At 37.3% G+C, this 23,534-nt stretch overlaps 1 protein-coding gene and 1 pseudogene across 3 annotated transcripts; both read right to left on the bottom strand.

Moving 5' to 3' along the window:
• On the bottom strand, positions 1–4,998 carry LOC131335923 (E3 ubiquitin-protein ligase RGLG2-like). 3 transcript variants are annotated; one of them, XM_058371480.1, is made up of 13 exons: positions 4,695–4,983; positions 4,017–4,103; positions 3,110–3,372; positions 2,720–2,804; positions 2,500–2,640; positions 2,299–2,412; positions 2,114–2,211; positions 1,713–1,792; positions 1,531–1,636; positions 1,295–1,422; positions 1,030–1,210; positions 862–918; positions 1–458 (listed from the first exon to the last, which is right to left on the bottom strand). In XM_058371480.1, exons 3-13 carry the CDS (start codon positions 3,347–3,349, stop codon positions 378–380), a joined length of 1,311 nt encoding a protein of 436 aa, XP_058227463.1. In that variant the 5' UTR covers positions 3,350–3,372; positions 4,017–4,103; positions 4,695–4,983; the 3' UTR covers positions 1–377. The 3 variants fall into 3 exon arrangements, with proteins under 3 accessions (XP_058227463.1, XP_058227462.1, XP_058227465.1); XM_058371479.1 differs by lacking the exon at positions 4,017–4,103 and having other exon boundaries at positions 4,695–4,998; XM_058371482.1 differs by lacking the exon at positions 4,017–4,103 and having other exon boundaries at positions 3,110–3,404.
• Positions 4,999–12,596: 7,598 nt separating this feature from the next.
• On the bottom strand, positions 12,597–14,364 carry LOC131335920 (protein pleiotropic regulatory locus 1-like; annotated as a pseudogene).
• Positions 14,365–23,534: the final 9,170 nt, after the last annotated feature.

Below are 23,534 nucleotides of genomic sequence, written 5' to 3'. Positions count from 1 at the left end.
TGACAAAAAGAGTCGATGAATCAATTAAATCCAGCAAACAGCTTGTAATGCTACAGATATTGCAATCCATGTTATGGAGAGAAAAAAGGCCAATGCAAACACTCTGTACAACCCAACAACAGGAGGTTATAATGAGCATAAGCGAATCTTCCATACGGGATCAATGAAAAGTGACATATGTACACAGCACAAGAAGACATTAAGAAGACAAAGACAACGTGCAAAGAACCACTAGCAAGAACAAGTTATGCCAAAAAAATTGTGCAGCATTCTGTTATACCCACTAGCAACGACATTAAGAAGACAACGTGCAAAGAACCTGCGTCTGAGAGCTGCTGTCAGTAGCAATGAATTTTTTTGGCAACATCATATGCCATCTAATAGAGCTTTATCCGATATTCAATGGTGCATCGACAGATGGGGCATAGTTGAAGGTCTTGCCCACAGTCACAGCAAGTCTGGAAAATAGACAATAAGCAACTCATGTGTGGATTCAACCTTTCTTTGGTAAGAAGGAATCTGGCAATAACATTCACTTTTTTTTTTTTCCCCAGCAGATGATCACTTTGGAGAATGTTTTCTATATTTCCTAGTGTTTGGCGCAACAGAAAATGGGTTGATTCGGCAAGAATGCATTTCTAGTTTTTTAATGGTGATGGTGGAAAACAATTCGTTGGATCAGCACTACTACCACCACTACCACTCAACCACAACCCCCACAACCTAACCACCACCATCACTACACCAGCATTTTCCGGGTTGCAACCAAACACAAGAAACTGTTTTTTATGAAAATTTTATCCACAAAAAATACCATCAGAAAATGTGCCTACACAAATGGAGCGTAAAAAACTGCTCTACCTGATGTCCACAGCCAAAAGCCATATTCTTTGGGTCAGTGAGGCATATCGGGCAAACCTATGAGTACATATGCACAAACAGGGGAAAAGAATGAGGGAATCACGCAAAAGTAAAAGGTCTTGATACTATTGTACTACCGACGAGACATTTAGGAGAGAATAAACTTACATGGCTGTCAGAAGAAGAACTTGTAGGTCGTGTTGTCCCACCAAACGCATCGTGCCTGTCAGAAATAGGTGCACTTGGGCGGGAACTGCTAGACTGTGAAGATTTTGGTCTTGCAAAAGAAGCCGAACCATAGTGAGGAGGAGGAAGAGGAACCCTGTCTATAGCCTTCCCTCTAGTTGCACTGATTGAACAATGTAAGACAGAATAAATAATTTGTCCATGGACCAAACACCCAAACAAAGAGAATATACAAAATGTTACCTACCCCAATATATTAAGCTCTAATGTTGCTTTATACTGAGAAGGTATTTCCATTAAGGCTGCAAGAGCAAATGCTGCTTCTTTCCTTGATCTATCCAGATTCTTCGACATAAGTTCTGTAAAATTTACAAACTGAAAAGGAAAAAACAACAATTTGGGATAATAAGACCAGAATGACAAGAACAAGACAGACTTCAAAATAATACAATACAGGTGAATTTTTCTCCTACGTATACTTGCCTGGAAATTATCAAACGCTCGGGCAGGAATATTGTCATCAAATTCCCTCATCATGTCCCATGGTCCATCTCCAACCCCAACTAAAATTATTGACAACGGGTATTCACTGCAAATGACAGAAAGCACATTTGGAAGTGTTTTCAAAGGAATTACCACCAAAAAAGGGTTATTGATTGAGTTACCTTGCTTTCACAATTGCCTCAACGGTTTTCTTTTCCTGCGGGCTTAACTGGTCATTTCCAGTATCAACACTTCTTGTGACCTATGACAACCCCCACTAATTAGTAAGATCTCGAGAGTCTGAAATATGATCAACAAAGCAAAACTTGAGACTCAAAACCAAGTCACTAATGTTGTAAGTTTAATGTTTTAATAAGCAGCGAAGTCATGTAGGCTTCTTTCAACATTTTCCACAAATAAATCAAGTACTACTTTCTACTTCCACCGTAGAACACCTTCAGGCACATCAGGCCAAAGCATGAATGTGTGCAGTTTGCAAAATTTTCGGGGGCATTAGGCATTTCATGCAAAACTACCCTCGATAAAATATTGTCTTTAACTTCAAAGTCCGTAAGAGAGATACCTGTCCATCAGCTATTATGACTAAAACATGATACTGACCACCACTTTGTTCAACAATGGTGATAGCCATTTCAATAACAGGAGCAAATGATGTTGGCCCTGTCACAGACACACACCAAAATACCATAAGCTGCTGAATACAACTAGTATAAGAACAACAACAAAAACAAACGAATTGTATGAAACCTGCAAGTCGCAGCTGAGGGACCAATTCTCTATATCTTTCTAAAACTTCTTCAAATCCATTGCAAAACCTCTCATCTGGATAGAAACTGAAGACTTCCTGGTCATGCGTTGATGCTGCAATGATTTTATCACATATGGTCTCAATTATCTAGAGAATAATACTCAAAATGGGATGTTTGATGTTTTTCGCTAGAAAGATACCATCTCCAAATCCGAAGCAAGGAATTAAGTTATCCTCATCAAATGAAGACAATGTCCTTCCAATAATTGATATTGCTTGTTCATAAGGATTAGTTTCATCCCCAATGTGATGCAGGCTTCTCCCGTGAAATGACCTGGCACCTATTACCAGCATCGACAAAAGTTGAGTACATATCAGTGCAGCAAACCAAAATAACTACTAACTCAGATGATACCAGACCTGTCCACTCATTACTCTTGGTGAAATCAATGCCGACAATAAGATTTGAAGACTCCAGGCCAGCACGTGCTAAAGCATCAGTAACCTGTACAAATGGCTAGGTTGTAATTTTCAAAAGAGGTTTTCATAAGGAATCACCTATGTACGGGGATAATTCCTAGTAAGTGAGGACCACATCTAGTTTTTAATAGCCACCTCACACAAGGATGATCAAAAGCCAATAAAAGTGTTTTCAAATTGCGAGGCGTTTAACCACACATAGGGTGAGGCAGAAGCATTTCAAATTTTAGGGTAAATTTTATACGTAAGTGATATTTTTCCTTTGCTATGGTTCAGATGCACACATATACCATATTGCCGTTACATCACAACAAAAAATTTTAATGTTACCTGTTCTAGGCTGCTGTAGTTGTCATCTATTTTTGAGTATTTCCTCTCAAGCTTCCTTTTTGAACCATAACTTTGAGGCGGAGTTGGTGGCACATAGGGTTGGCTTGGTTGAGTATATGATGGATAGGGTTGGCTTGGTTGAGTATATGATGGATAATCCTGGTTACTCCATGTATTTGAACTTGATCCATATGATGAATACCGTCCTGTAGTTGCCCGTTTAGATATTTTGCCTCCCATGCCGTTTACAATTCACAGAGACTCTGCAACATCTAACAACTGTGACTTCTTCTGTCTATAAGGTAAGATAATAACACAACTTAAAAGAAAGATAAGCAATTATAACATTCCTAACAGAGCAGATGAGCTCAGTTTTGACAATAGTCGCAAGACTCACAACCAGATGGTATCAACTTAATTCAGCAAAGTCTTGTCATGGTTAGAGCAAGAAATGAAAAAATAAAAAAAACCCTGCAACTGCTCTTTAATTCGGAATCCCATAATTGCAGAAGTCAAAGATGGGAAAAGGTAAACTCTGTACCTACCCAAGAATTTAAGCCTAGCAACATCATAAAAAACATTGCTTGTAAAAGAGAGCAAGTTCAACAAAAGTTACTACTTTGATACCTGCAAAATATAATCCAACTTGGGGACTAATAAGAATTACCTAGTATCACAATGGTTTCCAGAAGCTAGATAGTTCTAATATCAAAACTATTTTACAAATTTCACATATGAATTTTGGCAGGCATGATGACAGACAGGAACTGCAATCATTGCAGAATTGTGGAATTATTCATGAATTGCATAAATAGATTATAAAGTAAAGAACTTTATGGAATTCATTAATGACACTGAACATTGGGCTCCAGGCGCTTTAACAAGAAAATCAGGATAGATACCGTACTTTTTATAGCAGTGGTGGTAGGATGAAAGGCTCTTTGTCAATCTTCACCCCAAAAGAAAGGGCTACAAGTGCAAGAGGTTCCCACTACTGCAGGTCAGGAGAAGGGTTGGAAATTGGAATTGTTGGATAGAGAGGTGGTTTCCTTGATTCGTAGCCCGTGACCACCAGGTCACACCGAGGCAACCTTACCGTTGTGTCATGGCTGCCTTAACAAATTCTTATTAGTTGTCCATGGTAGATTTGCCTACTTGGAAAATATGCCTTCCTTTAACTTTGTTTTGTTTAATGTTTCAATGGAATTGTCGGTAACCCAGAAAATAAAAAGACAGAAAAAATGCGGGTACTATCCGGTCGGCAACTGAAGCACTAATCTTGCCTTTGGAATCAGAAATCATAGCAATTCTTGACCCGTCAGGATCAGAAACCTAATTCCACAAAACAAATCATTCAATGCACAACACTGCTTCCCCCTATTCAACCCAGAAAGCACAATACGAAAATGACTTCAAAAACTGGGAGAACCACAATAATCCAATCATGCTACCCAGATACATTTACCAATAGGCACCCAAAAGAAAATACAAAAAAAAACCCAGCAAAATTTACCAGAAAATGTCTACTCAATTAAACTTGGCAAAAAGAAAAACAGTTACATTAAATATGAAGACTTGTTCTTACCCCGTGAAGCACGAGTCAGTCTCTGCAGAATTCGGGAGAGAGAGGGAGAGAGAGAGAGAGAGAGAGAGAGTAAAGGTAGGTGGAGACCGGAGAGACAAATCTATATCTAAATTTTCTTCTTGTTTGCGGTGGACAAGTGGGGGATGAGGGAGGCCCTGAGGGTAACGTTGGTATTGGGCATTAAACAGGGTGCTGCTGTTAAAAGTAGATTTGCCGCTCCGGTCTGGTGAAGGCTGCTTCCTACGAAGTTTCTATCGATAAATTCTAAACTAATGTTAACGTCCTTTGCCAGACTATTGACCCCCACAGTCTTCGTATATGATGATTGATGAGAATATAAAGCGGGGAGTTACTGAGTACTCCCGAAATATTACGTGGTATTCTTTACGAATAAAATATCGTCATTATATAATGTTCGCCACTTTTTGTATCCTAATTTCTTAACAAAAAATTAGATAATGTCTTTACGATATAATTTGTCGTTACGTAAATGATTGGTAGTATTCCCTTTATCCCAATTTAAGTGTCCATTATTGTTCTGCGTATTATTTTCAATTGTTTATATCTCTCAATATGTATTACTAAAAATATATAATATAGATATTATTTGATAGATTTCAATTATTTTTATAAGACAATGATTTTGAAAATATAAAACATAATATGTGTTGAGAGATATAAGCCATTGAAAATAACACACAAAACCGTATTGGACGCTTAAATAATTGGGATGGGTGGAGCAACATGTAAGCAACATTACATGGTTCTCTGGAAACGAGGCATGTATTCACACTGTGTTCCTCCTGTTTTGTTTTTGTTTTTTTTTTTAATGTTTTGTTTACTCTTACGGAGATCAAATTCACACAAAGGGTTTGATGCACGTAAAGAAGAGAAGGGAAAATAAAATTTCATTTCCCGAGTAATAAAAACAATTGAGTAGTAAAGTTGGGCAATGGGTTTAGGTTAGGTTTTAAAGAGAGTAAATATCTACTCTACGCACCCAGGATTTGATCTAATGGTTGTGGTTCAGGCGAATGTCTAGATTATGGAAGTACTTTTTAAAGTCTGGGATTTGATTCTCCAAAGGGTAAGTACCTTGTAGTAAGTGGAGGGGGCTGTGACTGGTGTGGCCGCACTAGCTCTTCTGGAAGGTTGGGTTGTGCAATTGGGTCCATTTAGTGGCCTAGTTGTAAGGTTGTTGCTCCGTTACCAAAAAAAAAAATTCTACTGTGACGTATCATGTTAATCGCAATGTAATGAGAAATTTTCAACATATCAATTTTATTTTTTTTATTATACTATGAGATTTAGTTGCTCCATCTATACTGATACGTATCTCGTTGTCGCAGTTTAAATCCTGAATTAAGAGAACAAGTAGTGATGCTAGCCTACCTTTCAACTTTTAGAAACTCGTTTATTAGATTGCTACTACTTGTTGCCAAACAATTCAGTTCCGTCACTAAAATCTACGAATCAAAAGAACGTATATAGTTAGACCTTCAAGAATTGACCAATGGTAACATAGTAACAGCAACAATACGTTGACCTAGTGGTAAAGACCTGTGTCCTAAGGTCTTGCTTCTCCTCCTAAGGTCTCGATCAATGTGTTATCAAATTTTTCTGAGGTTAATTCAAACAGAGTTTTGCTTTAATTTTAACTAGGACAACTACAAGTGGGCGGTAAGAATGGTCTCTCAAAATTAGTCGAGATATTCATAATTTGGCCTAGAAAAATTACGACGAAGAATGTATACAACAATAACGACTTACACATATCCTACCTTGATTGAGAAAAAGGCTCAAAGAATCTCAGAGACAAATTAGGGTTGTCGGCTGCGAGAGGAGACGACTTTGAGCGTCAACCAAAGAAACAAAGCCCATGTCATTTTCATATACGTGACCTTTGTGGATAGTAGTGGGTAAACATCAAAACCGGCTGGTCAATTTTTTGGTTCCTCTTTCTGAAAGCATTTTCTTGCAAAATGAAGAGGTGATGTAGATGTACGATTATAGGTGTAGGCGCACACGTAAACACATATACGCACAACATTTTTTTTTTTTTTAAATGTCATTGTATTCCAAAGAAACCAGCTCAAGATATATCATTGGATATGATGGAAACTAAAGCGGGCGGAATACAACCCGAAAAACTCAAAAAGTTCCTTTCCCTACAGTGAGAAGCAATCTAGTGCGCAGCACTGTTACATCTCCTACCACACGAAACAAAGGACCACTTTTTTGATACAGCCCATTGTCTAATGTCATCATATACGCACAACATGATCATCATCCAGAGGATTTTTTAGGGCTCCAAACAAATTTGCAACATGGGACTCTCAACAAACACTAGTTAAAAGAGAATATTTCACAAGATAAAAACTAATTCAAATAAAGTCAAATTACAAAAACTTTCGAATAACCTAGTATATTTAATAATAAGGCCCTGCTTGGGATAAAATTTTGTAATCTGGAAGTGAATGTGTTCGAAAAAGTTTTACTTTATGGAAAAGTGAAGAAAAAGACAGGGATTAAATTACTATTAAAAAAAGATGCACTAAAAGCAAGCCAAACCTACCAAAGACCAACTTGGCAAAAAAAAGGAAAAAAAAAAGACTCTTCCAAAGACCAAAAAGGGTTGGCTAGCCAAACAAAATGTTACTCCCTCCGTCATCTTTTTAATGTACAGTATTTTATTTTGGGCTGTTCCTTAATAAGTATCCATTTTATAAAGTTAGTGGGTAAAAGTAGATACATTTCCCATTTTGCCCCTAAAAGTAGATTTCATTTTGAAAAGTTAGTGAGTAAAAGTGTAATGATGATATTTCCAAAGAAGGTAAGTAGGGAAAGTGGAAGTAAAAGTTGATGTGAAAGGTGTAATGATAATGTTTTCTTAATAAGTTAGAGTTACGAAGCAGGACACTTAAAAAGGGACGGAGGGAGTAAGAGTTAAGTTAGTCGGTAAAACGTACCAGGAGTTGTTTGTCTGTCAGCTATGAAGCACGGGTACTTCGAAAATGTCGCCGTACTCGTACCCGTACCCGTACCCGTACCGGGTACTGGTACGGCGTGGGTACGGCAAGGGTACGTTTTAGCCCAAAATGAAATTTTTTCAAAATTTTTGGGATTTTTTTGTAAATAATTATAAAATGTGGGCTTATTGTGTAATTTATTTGTCATTTATAAACACCCCTCTCTCTTTGTCCATCTCTCTCTTCGTCTCTCTCTGTATATTTTTTTTATGGATCGGAATAGTCTCTCTCTTTGTATATATGTACAAATGTATGCATGTGTAATGTATATGTATATATGTATCTGAAATTCTGAATACTAATAGATATGCAGTAGATATGCATATTTGTACTGATTTTGCTTTTTGTTGGTAGAATGGGTTTATATTTCATTTTATGCAATAAAAAATAGAAAAACATTATATATATATATATATATATATGCCGTACCCCCGCCGTACCCGTACCCTACTTTTTTGGGGTTTTGTCGTTTCCTGTACCCGTACCCGTACCGCGTACCGGTACCCGTGCTCCATAGTCTGTCAGGATGTGAGTATCGTATTGAGTCAAAAGTATTATTGCTCAAACTTTTACTCAGTAAAAAACTTGTACTACGTGCAGGGAACAAGACTTTTATATTATAGGAGATCACATATCTGTATCGGGTGATCGGATATAGAAGTGCATAAATTGTGAGATATAATATTATGAGCTGGGATATAGTAATTAATCTCATCGCTATCAGTATGACGAAAATAAGTATGTCTCTCGAAAGACAACATTGCGAGCTTGATTAAGTACAAACGCCAAACTGTATCAATCTATCTGCAAAAATACTAAAATTAACAAGGGCCTTCGGTTTTGGCAAATTTTTGGGGGCTCAAAGACGGCTGGTTTCTTGGCTTTCCCTCAAGACCGGGCCTACATCTGAGCGTATAGCTTCACAAATTCGCTCATTTAGCACGAAATTGCAATCAAACACAGATGGTTACTCAAATTATTGCACGCAGATGCAGGAAGTAAAAATTACAGTACTTAAAATTTTACCTTTGGTTATGCTACACCTTTGGACTCCTTCGAGATAATCTGAGAGGGCACCTCGATCCAATGTGATCGCATACGGAGTTGTACACTTTCAAAGTTGGATTACTGACTGCTCTCCTCCTTGAGCCAAGATTAGATTAACACTCTTAACTTTGAGGCAAGATTAATTAGAGTGATCAAATTAATTAAGTCGCATCAAAATATTTAGGGCAAATTTTCGTAGTCGTCCATCTAGTTTTACGGTTGTCTCAATTTCGTCCATGTAGTTTATTTTACGTTCCAAATTGGTAAAATCGTTAACACCGTTAATGAAATTAACGGAAAAAATATAATTAAAAAAATTAAGTGCTCCAATTTTCAATCCGGTTGAACCGGTGCGAGATCTTTTTTTTTTTTTATCATTTTATCCTAGATGGTCGCTCATTGAAAGGCCTCAGCGCCAAAAATTCATTACGACCATCTAGAATAAAATGATCAAAAAAATAAGATCTCGCACCGATTCAACCGGATTGAAAACTGGAGCACTTAATTTTTTAATCATATTTTCCCGTTAGTTTCATTAACGGTGTTAACGATTTTACCAATTTGGAACGTAAAACAAACTACAGGGACGAAATTGAGACAATTGAAACTAGAGGGATGAAATTGAGACAACCGTAAAACTAGAGGAACGACTACGAAAATTTACCCAAATATTTTATTAGCTGCATAGAGAGTTTGAACCCATTAGAAACTCTGTTTAGGATCAGTAATGCTACACGTACAGCAACTGTGCACAGATTTTGTGCATAAATTTTTTGTGGGGCCCACTATGGGTCCCACACAAATAATCCGAGCCGTTCATTAAATGTAAAACATTTTTTTAAGGGCCCTCGCAAAAAATCAGCTCAATCCGATACTCATACATGCCTGATTCAATCATTTAACTTTTCATTCGAATCTCAGGATAATGAAAAGTTAAATGATTGAATCAAACACTTATAGATATCGGATTGAGCTGATTTTTGGTGGGGTGCCTTGAAAAAATATTTTACATTTAATGAATGACTCGGATTATTTGTGTGGGACCCGTAGTGGGCCCCACAAAAAATCTGTGCACAAAATCTGTGCACAGTTGCTGTGCGTGTAGCATTACTGGTTTAGGATTAAGCTGCTTTAAACAGGATATTGTCGATCTCTATCCATCTATCTGTATATAATATATATCTATCCATCGACCCATGCAAATATTCAAATCCTTTTAAGTCAATGGTGAAGGTTACTATCAGCCTTGTATTGGAATTTGGATAACACAATTTCGTTTTTTTTTTTTTTTTTTTGATCCCACCTCGGCTAATTCTATAGGAACAATGCTATCGTCCACCGGTGGGGTCCCATTAAAGTCGGGGCAAAGTTCCGTACAGACTGACCCCAAAAGAAATTGATAGCACTTGAAAGGTTTCAAAGCTAAGAGAAAAACCACCAGGCGAGGCGAATCCATTGGGATTAACAGTTTTATTTATTTGTCGACTAATTCATCGACAAATCTTGCAGTTCACTAATGTGTGTTATTTTTGGCAATAGGCCACATATTGGATTTTTTTTACTACTCGGTTTTCGGGGCCAGTTTATGCGTGAGGGGGATTATGAATCCGATTGGTCCAGCTCCATAAAAAATCTAAAACCAAATCATATATAGTTCATGGTTCCAATAATTGTGAGAATCTAACTGACCCAAGAAATTTATGGAATCAAAACAATCTAAACCATGCAACTACATTCCGTTTTTGTTAAACGGTTCCACATCTGTACAGGAGATTAGAAAATTATAACTTGTTTTCATATTTAATCAATTCACTAAGTATATTGACAATCATGAAATAACAAAAAGTCACTATTTATCAAAATCCATCTAAGTTAGGATTTTATGATAAGTTTAATTGTAAATAAATATAACCACTAACAAATAATACTCCACCAATTACCTCGATAGTTAATTAACTACTTATTATTTGTGACATATGTATCTATTTTCTCTAGCGGATATTCCGATTAATCTACTACGGAGTATCAATTATACAAATGGTTCCAACCAATTTCGAACCACAAGTGCAAGCATAAAACCTCGAACCAATCCATCTTAAACCTCAATAGTTGATTCAATGTTTCAAGTTTTCATTCTCATTTAGTGGTGAGAGCAATTCATATAGAGGAGAGAACGCTTGAACGAATGAAAAATTAGAAATTGAATCAACTGCTTATACATGTCCCAATTGAACTCATGTTTTTGTAAGGACACTCAAAAATTTAGTTCAAAATTAATTAACGACTTGAATTATTCATGTGAGATCCTAACATCAGTTTGTAATAGCCCCATCGCATAATCTGGTCATGGCCATTTCTTCTTCTTTTTCTTCCCTGTTTGGGAGATTTTGATCAATGGCTCTGACATTTCGGAGCCTAAAGCGAAGATTAAAGGTGGGGCTCTTTTTGTTGGACTATCACAAGGGGTACCAAAATAAGAAGGGTCCCTAAAATTTGTAAATGTACAACTGCACCACAGGCTTTAACTCATATCTAGCTCTGAATTTGATTCCACGATCACGTGATCTAGACTTTTTAGTGTCTCATCTCTAATTTTCTACATAAAGCAACATAAATAATCCCCATTCCTTATCAATTAGCTTTCATTGAGTGTTAATTAACAATTGTTTAGAATCTTCGACTACACGAAATGGTACAATTAAGTCCTAAGTTACTACTGTAAATAAAAAATACAAAACAAATCTTATGCACAACAAATAATGCTTACATAAAGTCCAGTCTAATCGCTTAAAGAAGTTTGAGTGGTCCATTTGGTGGACAACTTTACCCTGGAATATCAATAATTAGATGGTGATAAGCGTTAGGGGCCTACGTGAATTTATAGAGTTTACATGATAGGTGCATAAATGTGCCCATTTACGGCCCCTAAGTTATACTACTTGTATTTATACTCAAATTTGGCACCAATTGATGGGCCGCCCAGTTTGTTTAGTTCTTGTTTCAAGTGAGTCGAAGTCCAGTGGGGTGCACCAAAAAATTTCTGCTATTTGTGGGGCCTTTTATTTTAAAGTCAAACGGGCTTAAGAAATATGTAGTAACCCCGTTCTATTAAGGCTCTTATTTTTTGTTTTACGAGATAGATCATTCTCTTACAATATAATATTTTTAATTCAAAAAATAAGTACAGGGTGGACCGTTAGGTCTTTATATTTTGGTAATTGGTTGCTGACGATTTGTTGGCCCAAAAGATGTGAGAGTTCTGGGGAAAAAATAAGGAAAATGACGGCCCATGACGTGTTTTGATAATTAATACCCACCAATGACATGCTGAGAACATTTGTTAATGCTGAAAATGTCATTGACGGGTATTAATTATCAAAACACATCCTTAAGCCGTCATTTTTCCAAAAAAAAATATCTAAAGGCCCATTTGAATGAGTCGAATGGCCCGTGACCCATGTTATCGACTCAAAAACTGGTCAATTTTTGGTCCATCTTTCAAAAGCTTTTCTTGCAATGAAGAGAAGAGATGATGTAGATGTACGATATTGATATATGCATAGACGCACACGTAAATATACATGCAGAACGTGATCGTCTAGACAGGATTTTCGAGCTCCAAAGAAAATTTCTAAGATGGGAACCTCAAACAATTATTTATTTATTTTTTTAAACAGAACTAATTCAAACACGTTTAAGTATACAAAAAATTTATAATGTTGAATTAGAAAACATCAATGGACCATGCTTTCCCAAACCTGTTTACCCAATAGACCCTGCTTAGGATAAACCTTGTTAAAATGGTAGGGAATGCATTGGAAAAGTTTACTTTCTCGAAAAGTGAAGAAAAAGACATTGAACAAATTATAAAAAAAGATATACCGAAAGCAAACACGGTACTACTGACAACAAAAGAGAATTGCCAAGAACCTAATTTTCTTGCTAAAGACCCTCCAAACTTGCTTACACTGTCACCATTCGAAATGGGATCACATCTTTATAAAGCTTTATGATATCCTCACAGCCTGGAAAAGAACGATTGGGCTTGTAGAGACGACTATGAATTAGAACCTTCTGATATCTTTAGGTGGTCTGAAGTGGAGAGGATGAGTTTCAGGGGTGGCATTTTCGTCCTCTTTCCTCATCTTTATTGTCTTGTCGGTTTCGCAAGTGACTAGTCTTGTACCGGTAACATCGTAAGAGCAGGCATAGATATCGGCTTCACTGTCCAGCGAGCCGGGCTGTGCAATTGTTTGGGATTGCTGGAAATTATGACCACTCTTCCAATCCCAGAACCATAAACTTCCATTGTCACCTCCTGTGACCATTACACCGTTTTCATTGACTGCCATTGCATTGATGATGGTTTTTTGCTGAGAGAGCATGTTGTGCATAAATTCTCCTTTCGGAAGGTCCAATTTTTTTATATTGTCAGCCGACGCAGATGCAAAACAGTTCTCTGTAGGATGTAGAGCCATTGCTCGCACAGATTTTTTATGGTTCGTGAGAGTTGGCATTGTTTTATCATGCGATTCATGTCTAAGGTCCCAAAACTTTATCGTCGTATCATGGGAGCCAGTTATAACTTGTGGATCTGTAGGTCGAGTAAAAACTGAGCAAACTGTATTCTTATGCCCAAACAATGCAAGACACTGCATGTTGGTACGGATATCCCAGACCCGACAGACAGAATCGCGACCACCTGTGAGTAGAATGTCCCTAGTAGGATGAAAAGCCATGCAATACACTCCACTTTGATGACCAGGGTAAGACCGGATAACCCTGTTCTGCTCTAGGTCCCAGCATTTAACTTGTTCGTCATCACCAGCAGAGAACATATATGGGTGTTTATTGCTGACGGCAAGGCCTCGTACTTGTCCAATGTGCCCAGTTAGTGTGAGCTTTAGCCTTCCGGTCGCCACATCCCAAATCTTTATCGTACGATCTGCAGAGCCAGTACAGAACCACTTATTACTTGGATCAAATGCAATAGTCTCACCCATCCCAAATGGCCACTAATCACCCTGTAGTTTTTCCATGGTGCATGCCAAACAGGACGTAGCCATCTGCTTGGAGTTCTTTCTATAATGGCTGACGTTGAGAAATTCCACTCAGATGAACCAGAAGCAGAAACAATGGCACTGCTTTCCCCAGAAAGATCACCATCAAGTCCCTTTGTTTGCACAGTCGGACCAACAAATAAATCAGTTTGAGCTCCTCCATTCGGTGGATCCTTGGAATTTTCGGGACCTGCAAGAGCTAAAGCATTCGAAGGAGCAAATCCTTCTTGGGCTTGATCTTGACTTCCCGACTTTGCGTGAGTCAGAGGCTGACTGCTCGTGCTCTTTATCCCTCCATACTCGGCATTAAACTTCTGGCTCATCCTTATCTTCTTACCATCGGGGTTGGGAAGGGGGAATTGGGCATGGAGATCAGGAGAGAAGAGATTGAGAGCGCGATTCATCTTGAGCGATTGTGGCTCCACCGGCTCCATCGCCACCGTTGGCCCCGTCATATCCTCTCTCTCTTCTTCGCCTTCTCGCCGAAGAGTCTTCAAAGCCTACTGCTACTACTACAATATGCGTGCACTGAACTTCTGGTTCCTGGTTGAAAGAAAAAGAAGAAAAAAAGGGTTTAGGGCTTTCTTGAAGCAGTGGGAATTTTGCTTTGGTTTTCTATGGTGTCTCCGGTCATTTTAGGAACACCATAATTTTTGGCATAACTTTACTATTAAGAACATAACTAAAATCAATTACAAGTATAACAGAACCCAAACAAAGCATAATCAAGGAATATCCAAAAAACCAACCAAGGCGTAACTAAACCCAACCAAGGCATAACAAATAAGTTATGTCTTGCTATGGTATTAGTTATGCCTTGCTATGATTCTGTTATGCTTGTAATGGATTTTGGTTATACTCATAATGATTTTGTTATGCCAAAAATTACGGTGTCCCCAAAATGACCGGAGACACCGAAGTCATTCCCTTGGTTTTGATTTGTGGCTAACTGACAGTTAGGGAAAAGGGCGTAAGGAAAAAATAAGTACGGTGAGAAGCTAGGTCATGAACTTTCATCTATATAATAAAAGAGAAGGCTCTTTGGAAATATTCCTAAAGAATATTTCTTTTTAATGGTTCAGATTTCTCTCTCACACAAATTTTATCTATCCATATAAACAAATTCAATGGTCTAGATATCAATGGCATCTTCGTAAATAACTTACATTGTTTGGACAAATTACAACTTTCCACAATAAGCTGACATCGCATTAATGAAGCCATATCAAGCGGTAGATTTCCAGATAAAAAAAAAAAGCTACAGATTTTTTTTCCGCTCCAAACGGTAGATTGACACCCACTACGATTCACTCTAGTTCTTCATCTTGGTAACTTAATTCATTGATCTCTCAGCATTGTGGTTGATTTAGGTTTTTTTTCTTGAACTGTATTTTAGGGTTTTGTTGATTTGGTTTCGTTTTTTTTTTTTTGAACTGTATTTGGTTTCGTTTGGTTGGTTCGTAATTGCAAGGAGGGAGTTGGTTGGTTGATCGGAGCAAGTGTCATTCATTACTTGCACTATACAATCCCACCGGGCAAGGAAATTTTTTTCCCACTGGCCAACCAAGAAACAATGATTATTGTGTTCTACTGGCCAAAACTTTTTTTGATATTCGATCCCATATATTCAGCTTATTGTGTTCTTTTGTCATGATCATCCTGAATTGTTGTCTCTTTATAACCTTTTTTTAAACTTTATTATTTATATACCTTCAACACATGTGTAGACACACTCTCCTCCATAAGGTAGGCGGTGAGGTTCGAAGCGGGTTAAATTGTTGAACGGTATTAGAAATTTTTTTATCTGGTATTTACTGAAATTCCATAAGCAAAGTGATAGTTCTTTGTAGCTAGTTTAAATATATAGTTGGGGGAGTGTCATGAGCACGGATAATTCTCTTTCGTGTCACTAAGAAGATGATTACATACTACACACAAATGTTCAAGCCATTAGCTAGCAAGTACCGTAGGTACGGACAATTCTAATCGAGGTGCGTAGTGCCGTAGGCACGGACAAAAACTAGTACTTGTATAATTAAACATTGTTATGCCTTTATATAGACTACAAAACTTGACCACACTACAAGAAAAATTAAAATTGGTGACGAAAAAGTGGCGACGGAATTTAATTTCGTCACTAAATGAGTATATTTGGCGACGAAAAAATAAATTCGTCATTATTTTGATAACTTCCGTGACGAAATAATTTCGTCACCAATTATACCTGTTTAACGACGAAAAAAATATTTTCGTCACCAAAGTTACCCATTTGGTGACGAAATACATTTTTTGTTGCCGAAAGCTTAAAAAATGTGACGAAATTATTTTTCGTCGCCAAAGATAATCATTTGGTGACAAAAAATATATTTCGTCACCAAATGAGAGCAATTTAGTAACGAAATATTTATTTCGTCACCAAATGCTTAACTTTGGTGACGAAATTATTTTTCGTCACCATTTTAACACTTTCAACGACAAAAAATATATTTCGTCGTCAAATGGGCACCTTTCGTGACGAAATTTATGAATTGCCCTTTGTCACTAAATGTATTTCGAACGTAACTCTTTACTAAAAACTCCGATTGAGATAATTCAAATTGGGTTTGAAATATAACTCAATTGCCTACAACTTTCATGTTTATCAAATTTGCTAATTTTAATGTTTAAAGGTTCAAAATTACATTCGAAATATATTTTCATGTTAAACATATGTGTTATATATTAGATATTTCAAATGTTTATTGAAAAGTGTGTTTGGTGCAGTTGGTTGGAATTTGCGAGAAAAACTCATTGGACTCGGGTTTGAAACCCAGCAGAGCAAGAAAGAATGATTTTTTTTTCTCATATGAAAACATTTTTTGCAACGAAAAATTTCGTCACCGATGTGTCACATTGGTGACAAATTTTTTCGTCGCTAAAAGGAATAATTGATGACAAAAAATTTCGTCATCAAAAAGCACAATAAGCAAGGAAAAAAATTTCGTCACCAATTATTCACTTTTTGGTGACAATATTTCGTCATCAAAAGGCATTATAGGTGATGAAAAGTAGCTTTCGTCACTAGGTTCCTCGACAACCTTTAGTCGACAAATTTTTTTTCGTCACTTATATTATTTGTGACGAAAAACATGCAATTTGTGACGATTTTCATTCGTCACCCAATTGAATTTTTCTTGTAGTGCCACCAAGAATTCTAAATAAAATAGGAAAACACACATAACAAGGAAAGTTAGACTAATAAGGAAATACAAATAATGGCCTAGGCAAAACAGGAAACATAATAATACAACCAAAAAACTATGGTAACATAATATTTCACAACTACCAAAGACCAAAGAGGTTATGATAGCCAAATAGAAAATTAGAGTTAAGTTACTCGAGTAAAACGTACTAAGAAGGGCCCGTTTATTTGATCGTATTAATATTGGATTAAACACTCAGGAATATAAGCGCAATATTGTGAGATCATCATATAGGTATTAACTATTAACTAACTAATATCATCATATTGATTATGATGAAAATAAATATCAAACCTTCCTTAACTACTAGTTCCATCAAACGAATGGGCCCGTTCAAGCCAAGACATGGTCTCACGAAAAACAACATGCGAACTTGTTTAACTACAAACCCAATCTAAATTACAATCCATTTGCAACAATATCAAACAAGGGCCCTAAGTTCCGGCAAAATTTTGGGGGCCCAAAGACAGCGCCTTGTTGGTTTCCTCTCAGGGCCCGGACTGGATGCAGGGACTGTGCTATGCGCCAAAATGACGTCGTCTTGGCGCTGTGTTGATGCCCAGCTTTCAGCCAACAAGGGCTCTGTTCGGTGGGTTTTTTCCTCCCGTTTCAGTTATTGGGAGACGCCAAAACAGAGAATTCCAAATTGCAAAGTGAACTGAAATTTGTAGCGACTGAAATTTCAAATGTAGTGACTGAAATTTGTCCTAATCTTCTTTAAATACCAAATGTATTCCACTGGGGCACATTTCAAAACAAAACAATTTGTAATGTAGCGACTGAAATTTGTCAACTGGGCAACAAAATTTTTAATCCTCCACATATCCTCGCAACCAAAACAATTTCGCATGCTACCTCGCCCAAAAAGTATTCCAAAAAGGAATTTCAAACCAAAGTTTTTTTTTTTAATCGGATATGAGTATAATTTCTTAATCTATCAACAACGTTTTAATCTAGAATAAAAAAAAAGCAATCAAATACACCGTCAATCAAAAGTTCTAATGTTAATTTAATGGACTATTTCGTTAAATTGTCCAACGCTAGTTCTGATTCAAGATTAAATTAACGAGTTTGGTAAACTTGATGCCACTGAAATTTGTACTAATCTACTCTAACAGTTAGATACAAATAAAAAAACAGAAGGAGGAACGGTTTTGGAGACCTTCGGTGGTGGAGGATCGTTCAGAGGTAGAAGGAATCGAAGATGGAGAAGCATCGGGAGTCCATGAGGGAGAAGGAGGAACTGTTTTGGCGGGAGGAGCAGGAGTGGATGAGGGATTAGGGAGAGATGATTAGGGTTTTTCTACCGATTAAAAGTACACAGTCGTTTTGGCCTCTCCCAATATATGAAGAGAGAAACTTATTTTACGGAGTTGCTGCAAACAACTTATTTATGGAATCGTGTAATTTCAGTTGTCCGTTTCGGTAATCAATGATCTAGATTTAAAAAATCAATTTACAAACTGTAGTTTGTAAGGTACCAAGCTATCGGAAATACAAGAGGAAAGAAATAGATAAAACAATCACAAGAAATCACAAATTGTAGTTGGTAAGGTACCAAGCTATCGGAAATTTCTCTCACAATATTTCCCAATATGAATCTACCAAGCACTGATGAAGTACACCCCAAATATTGAAATTTTCATGCAAAGACTCCCGCATCTTCTTTGCGCTCTAAAACGATACAAACGGTTTGAAAACCAAAAATGTCCCTTTAATGTCTTTCTTGCCCTTAACCTTTTTACCTGCTTTCCATTTGAAATCTTCCCCAATTCCTTGTGTGGCTCCACCCCTCGAAATGATTTCTTCCGGGTATCAGTATCATTGTTCTTGTCATCGTCCTTTAAAACAACATCACTCAAACTAAGTTGTCCTTCCTCACAATCAGAAATATTCAAATAAATCCCCTTGATAACAAATCTGCAGGCCAGAACCCATTTTTACTTCTTATATCGCTTACATATTTCATTATCATCTATTTTACTTAGGGGTGTTAGCCGAAACCGGAAAATCGACCGAAACCGGAAAAACCGGACCCGACCGAATTTTTTAAACCGGTTGAATAATTTCGATTCGGTTCCGGTTTTAAAATTTTTACAAACCGGTTTTCTGGTTCGGTTTCCGGTTTACGTATTCTAAAAACCGGTCGAAACCGGACCGGTTATATATATATAATATAATATAATTTATACATATATATATTAACCCCTTTACGGCTTTACCAATTGAGCCCTAAATTTTTTTCATTCTACGCCGCACTCCACAATCCACTCTGTCTCAGACTCCCACTTCTCACTGCTCCCACTCCCAGCCTCCCACCCATGATTTGAATCTCTCTCTCTCTCTCTCTCTCTCTCTCTCCTACCTATCAACGACGAGTTCCTCGGCGAAGCTGTCTCTCTTCTCCTGTCAACGACGAGGAATGACCGACGATCCATGAGGCGATCCGGCCGGCTGCATCCCACTCCGTCCACTCACACACAGGTCTCTCTCTCTAGATCTGTGTGTGTGTGTGTGTGTGTTTGTTTGCTCTCTTTTTTTCCTAATCAGAACTTTTGCAAGTCCTTACGGTTTCATCAGCTGTCTCATCTCGTATGAATAGATCTGTTGTTGTTTTTGCTGTGAGGGGTGGCTTTTGATCTGTTGTTGATTACTTGTTTCTGCTATTTTTTTTTTTTTTTGTAGATGGATGATTCTGGTGTTACTGATATTGGATCTAGTAATGTTGATAATGAACCCATCACAGTGGATGAATAGAGCCCGAAACGTAGTCCGAAACGTAGGGCTAATCAGTCTGAAGTCTGGGATCATTTTGAGAAATTGGAAAAGGCTGAAGGACAAAAGCAAAAGGCTATTTGTAACCATTGTGGCCAAATATATACTTGTGATTCAAATTCTAATGGGACATTATCAATGAAAACACATATTAAGTTGATATGTAGACAGTATGAGTTTAGCCAGTACAATTTGAAGAAAAACCTAGGTAAGAGACAAAAAAACCCTAGCGTTTGAACCCGTGAATGGAGGAGGCACCGGCGCGGTTCCAAAGCTTACCTTCGTTAGCTTTAGTGTGGAGGCATGTAGAAAGGCCTTGGCTGAAATGATTATTCTTGATGAGTTGCCATTTCGTTTTGTTGAGGGTCAAGGTTTTAAACGGTTCATATACGTGGTGCAACCAAAGTGGGAAAATCCGCCAGGTATGAAAATATACCAAGATGGGAAGAAATCTTTGAAAAGAGCACTTAAAGACCAACGAATTTGCCTTACTACGGACACTTGGACTTCTCTTCAAAATCTTAACTATATGTGTCTCACTGCTCATTTTATTGATTGTGATTGGAAGCTTCACAATAAAATTCTTAACTTTTGTTTAGTTCCAAACCACAAGGGAGAGACACTTGGTAAGGTGGTGGAAGAATGTTTGGTGGAATGGGGGATTGACAAATTTTTAACAATCACAATCGATAATGCAAAATCCAATGATGGCATAATTGATTTTATGAAGAAGAAGACCAAGAAAAGAGACACCACTATTCTAGACCACGAGTATTTACATGTTAGGTGTTGTGCTCACATATTGAATTTGGTTGTACGTGAGGGGTTGAAAGATGTTGATGTGTCAATTGCAAGGGTGCGCAACATTGTGAGGTATGTGAGATCCTCACCGCAAAGGTATGCCAAGTTTAGATCATGTTGTGATAAAGAAAAAATTGTTTCTAAACTTGTGCCATGTTTAGATGTCGCTACTCGTTGGAATGCAACATACTTTATGTTGGAAAGAGTTTTGATGTTTCAAAAAGCTTTTGAGAGACTGGAAGATGAAGATAATCTCTCACTTATTGTTGGTGTTAGAGAGCATGATATTGGTGTAGAAACTGTAGATAATGAATTGGAAGGGGAAGTACATGGTGGGTTAAATGACATTATGAATCTCGAGAAACAACATGAGAGGGGCCAAGGGAAAGGGAGAGGGAAACATGTAACACATGGTACTCATAGTAGTGATGATTGGAATGTTGTGGAAATGCATGTTGAAGTTCTTAAGGTGTTTTACATTCTAATCGAGAAATTTTCAGGTTCTTTGTATGTGACATGCAATACATTTTTCAAAAAGATCATGACCATAAAAACTGCAATTGCTAAGTTGAAAAATAGTGATAACCCTAAGTTGAAGGTTTTGGCTAGTGGCATGAACAAAAAATATGACAAGTATTGGGGTAAGTTTGACAAAATAAACTCTTTATTGTTGTATGCCAATGTTCTTGATCCCCGTTACAAATTTGTTTATGTGAGATGGAGCTTGAACAAACACTATGAGAAAAGTATTGTTGAAAAGAAGGTTATTGAGATAAAGGAGGGGATGCTAAAGCTTTTTAATTGGTATGAGAAGAAGAGTGTTGAACATGAGAAAACACAAAATGTTGGTGAGTCTTTTAGAAGTGAGAAGAATTCAAAGGAGTATATGAATTTTTGTGAGGAAATGAACGATGAATTTGAACGACACATGGAAGAGGAGAATAATATGGTGAGCAAATCGGAGTTAGAGAGGTATTGGTTGGAGACTAAGGAAGACTCTAAAGTTCATGGTGATAAGTTTGATGTGTTGGCTTGGTGAAAAGTTAATTCTCCTAGGTATCCCATTCTCTCTCAAATGGTACGGGACATTCTAGCTACTCCGGTATCTACCGTTGCATCCGAATCCGCTTTTAGCACGGGAGGACGTATTCTTAATCCATACCGGACCTCTCTTTCTCCCAAAGTAGCGGAGGCCCTTATATTGGTTGAGGAGTCCTACTCAAATATCTCTTCGAGAGGCACTTGATGAGGTGGAGGTACTTGAATCCGGTAATGCTCTTTAACTATAGCTTAACTGTATGAGTTTTGTTTTTTTAGTTCGTGGTTTAACTTGTTTTGCATTATAAATTTTTCTGTCATCTTTAGAGGTTTTGGAAGCATTGAAGGAGGATGAATCACGTGTCACTTATTTGTGATAAAAAGCAAGGAGTGAAGAACAAAGAGGTAAGTTCGAATCATGTGTCACTTTCCTTTTTATTCGTTTTTCTGTACACGGAAATTGGTTGTCCAGGCTGGAATTCAATGATTGTTCTAGTTTGTGATAGCTGAAGAACCATGTTGAAGATCATTGCATGATTAGGTTTTATTGTGAAGTTAGTAGTGAAGAGTCTAGAATTAGGTGTTCTTTGGTTTGTGACATCTTAAGAACCATGTAAGAGATCATGACTTGATTTGGCTTTGTATTAAACTGTTCAAAGTTTGGAGCAATTAGGATGAGCAATCAGAACAAGAGTATATGAAATCTGGGTTTGATTTGGCTTTGTACTCGTTTCTTTTCATTTGAGAAATGTGGGTTTTGATTACACTAGCTAGAGTATATGTTTTAAACTATCCCAGTCATTAAAATACTTTGTTCCTGTAATTATTGACTGGATATGAATATTTTTGAAAGTGAAGGAGTATCACTGTATTAGACTTAAGTCATTTATAATTCATCAGCAGTATATTTTCGTGATGCCCTTGGTGGCTTCGTTTTTGACTTTTTGGCATTAATGTGTCCTCCTTATGCTGTTAGTGATGCTAAAATATGGAAGCATTGTGTTTCTGCATCGTCTGTTTTTTTTGTTGCTGCTGCTGTGGTGTTGTGTTGCTGCTGGTTGCTGTTGGATGTTGCTAATGGTAGATGCTGTTGGATGTTGCTAATGGTAGATGCTGTTGGATGTTGCTACTGGTGGATGCATTTTTTTTTGGCCGCAGCTTGCTGTGTTGTTGAATTAAAAATGTTGAACATTCATTTTATTTTTCTTGTTGGGCTTGGCCCTTGGTTTGTAATTTAAAAGCCTATAAATTGTGTAATGGGCTTAATTATGTTTTTAGGGGTTTTTTTTTGATGTATTGGGCTCAAAATTGATCCTTTTTTGTTGGGCCCAAAAAAAAGTGTTGAATTATGAATTTTTGTGGATTGAATTGTGAATTTTTTGATGTGTTGGGCCCAAAATGTGGCCCATGAATGAAAACCGGATTAACCAAATAAACTGGACCGAAACTGGTTGAACCGGTCGAAGCCGGACCGGTTTTATTTCAACCGGTTCCGGTTTCAAAAATGCTCAAACCGGATAACCGGTTTCGACCGAAAAAATATCCAAAACCGGTCGAAACTGGACCGGTATCACCCCTAATTTTACTCATGCAGTTACCTGTGTTCTCAGATCCTAACATGAGCTTTGTGATAGCCTCTTCTCATAATCTGATCATGGCCACTACTTCTTCTTCTTCCTCGGCAAAAGATTTATTAATCTTTGCAAATGATTACAAAGATTAAAAGAACAAAGGACACAATGACAAATGCTATCCGAGACCAAAATAATAAGGAAGGCAAGACACTAACCAAAACAACAAGGCTAGAGAAAGGGAAAACACCAAAAACACCTCGAATCCCAACACCAA

The sequence above is a fragment of the Rhododendron vialii genome, chromosome 8a (assembly GCF_030253575.1).
Source record: "Rhododendron vialii isolate Sample 1 chromosome 8a, ASM3025357v1".
Taxonomy (NCBI): Eukaryota; Viridiplantae; Streptophyta; class Magnoliopsida; order Ericales; family Ericaceae; genus Rhododendron; species Rhododendron vialii.
Note: the sequence above shows the minus strand (reverse complement) of the source record. Positions and strands in the feature narration are given on the sequence as shown.

Bases quoted from the DNA above. Each gene is read 5' to 3' on its own strand.
- LOC131335923 (XM_058371479.1), bottom strand. From the start codon at position 3,349: ATGGGAGGCAAAATATCTAAACGGGCAACTACAGGACGGTATTCATCA. The intron at 1,637-1,712 runs GTAACTCAATCA...TGTCATTTGCAG, and splicing joins GAGGCAATTGTGAAAGCAAG to TGAATACCCGTTGTCAATAA. The intron at 1,211-1,294 runs GTAGGTAACATT...TTGTTCAATCAG, and splicing joins TTAGAGCTTAATATATTGGG to TGCAACTAGAGGGAAGGCTA.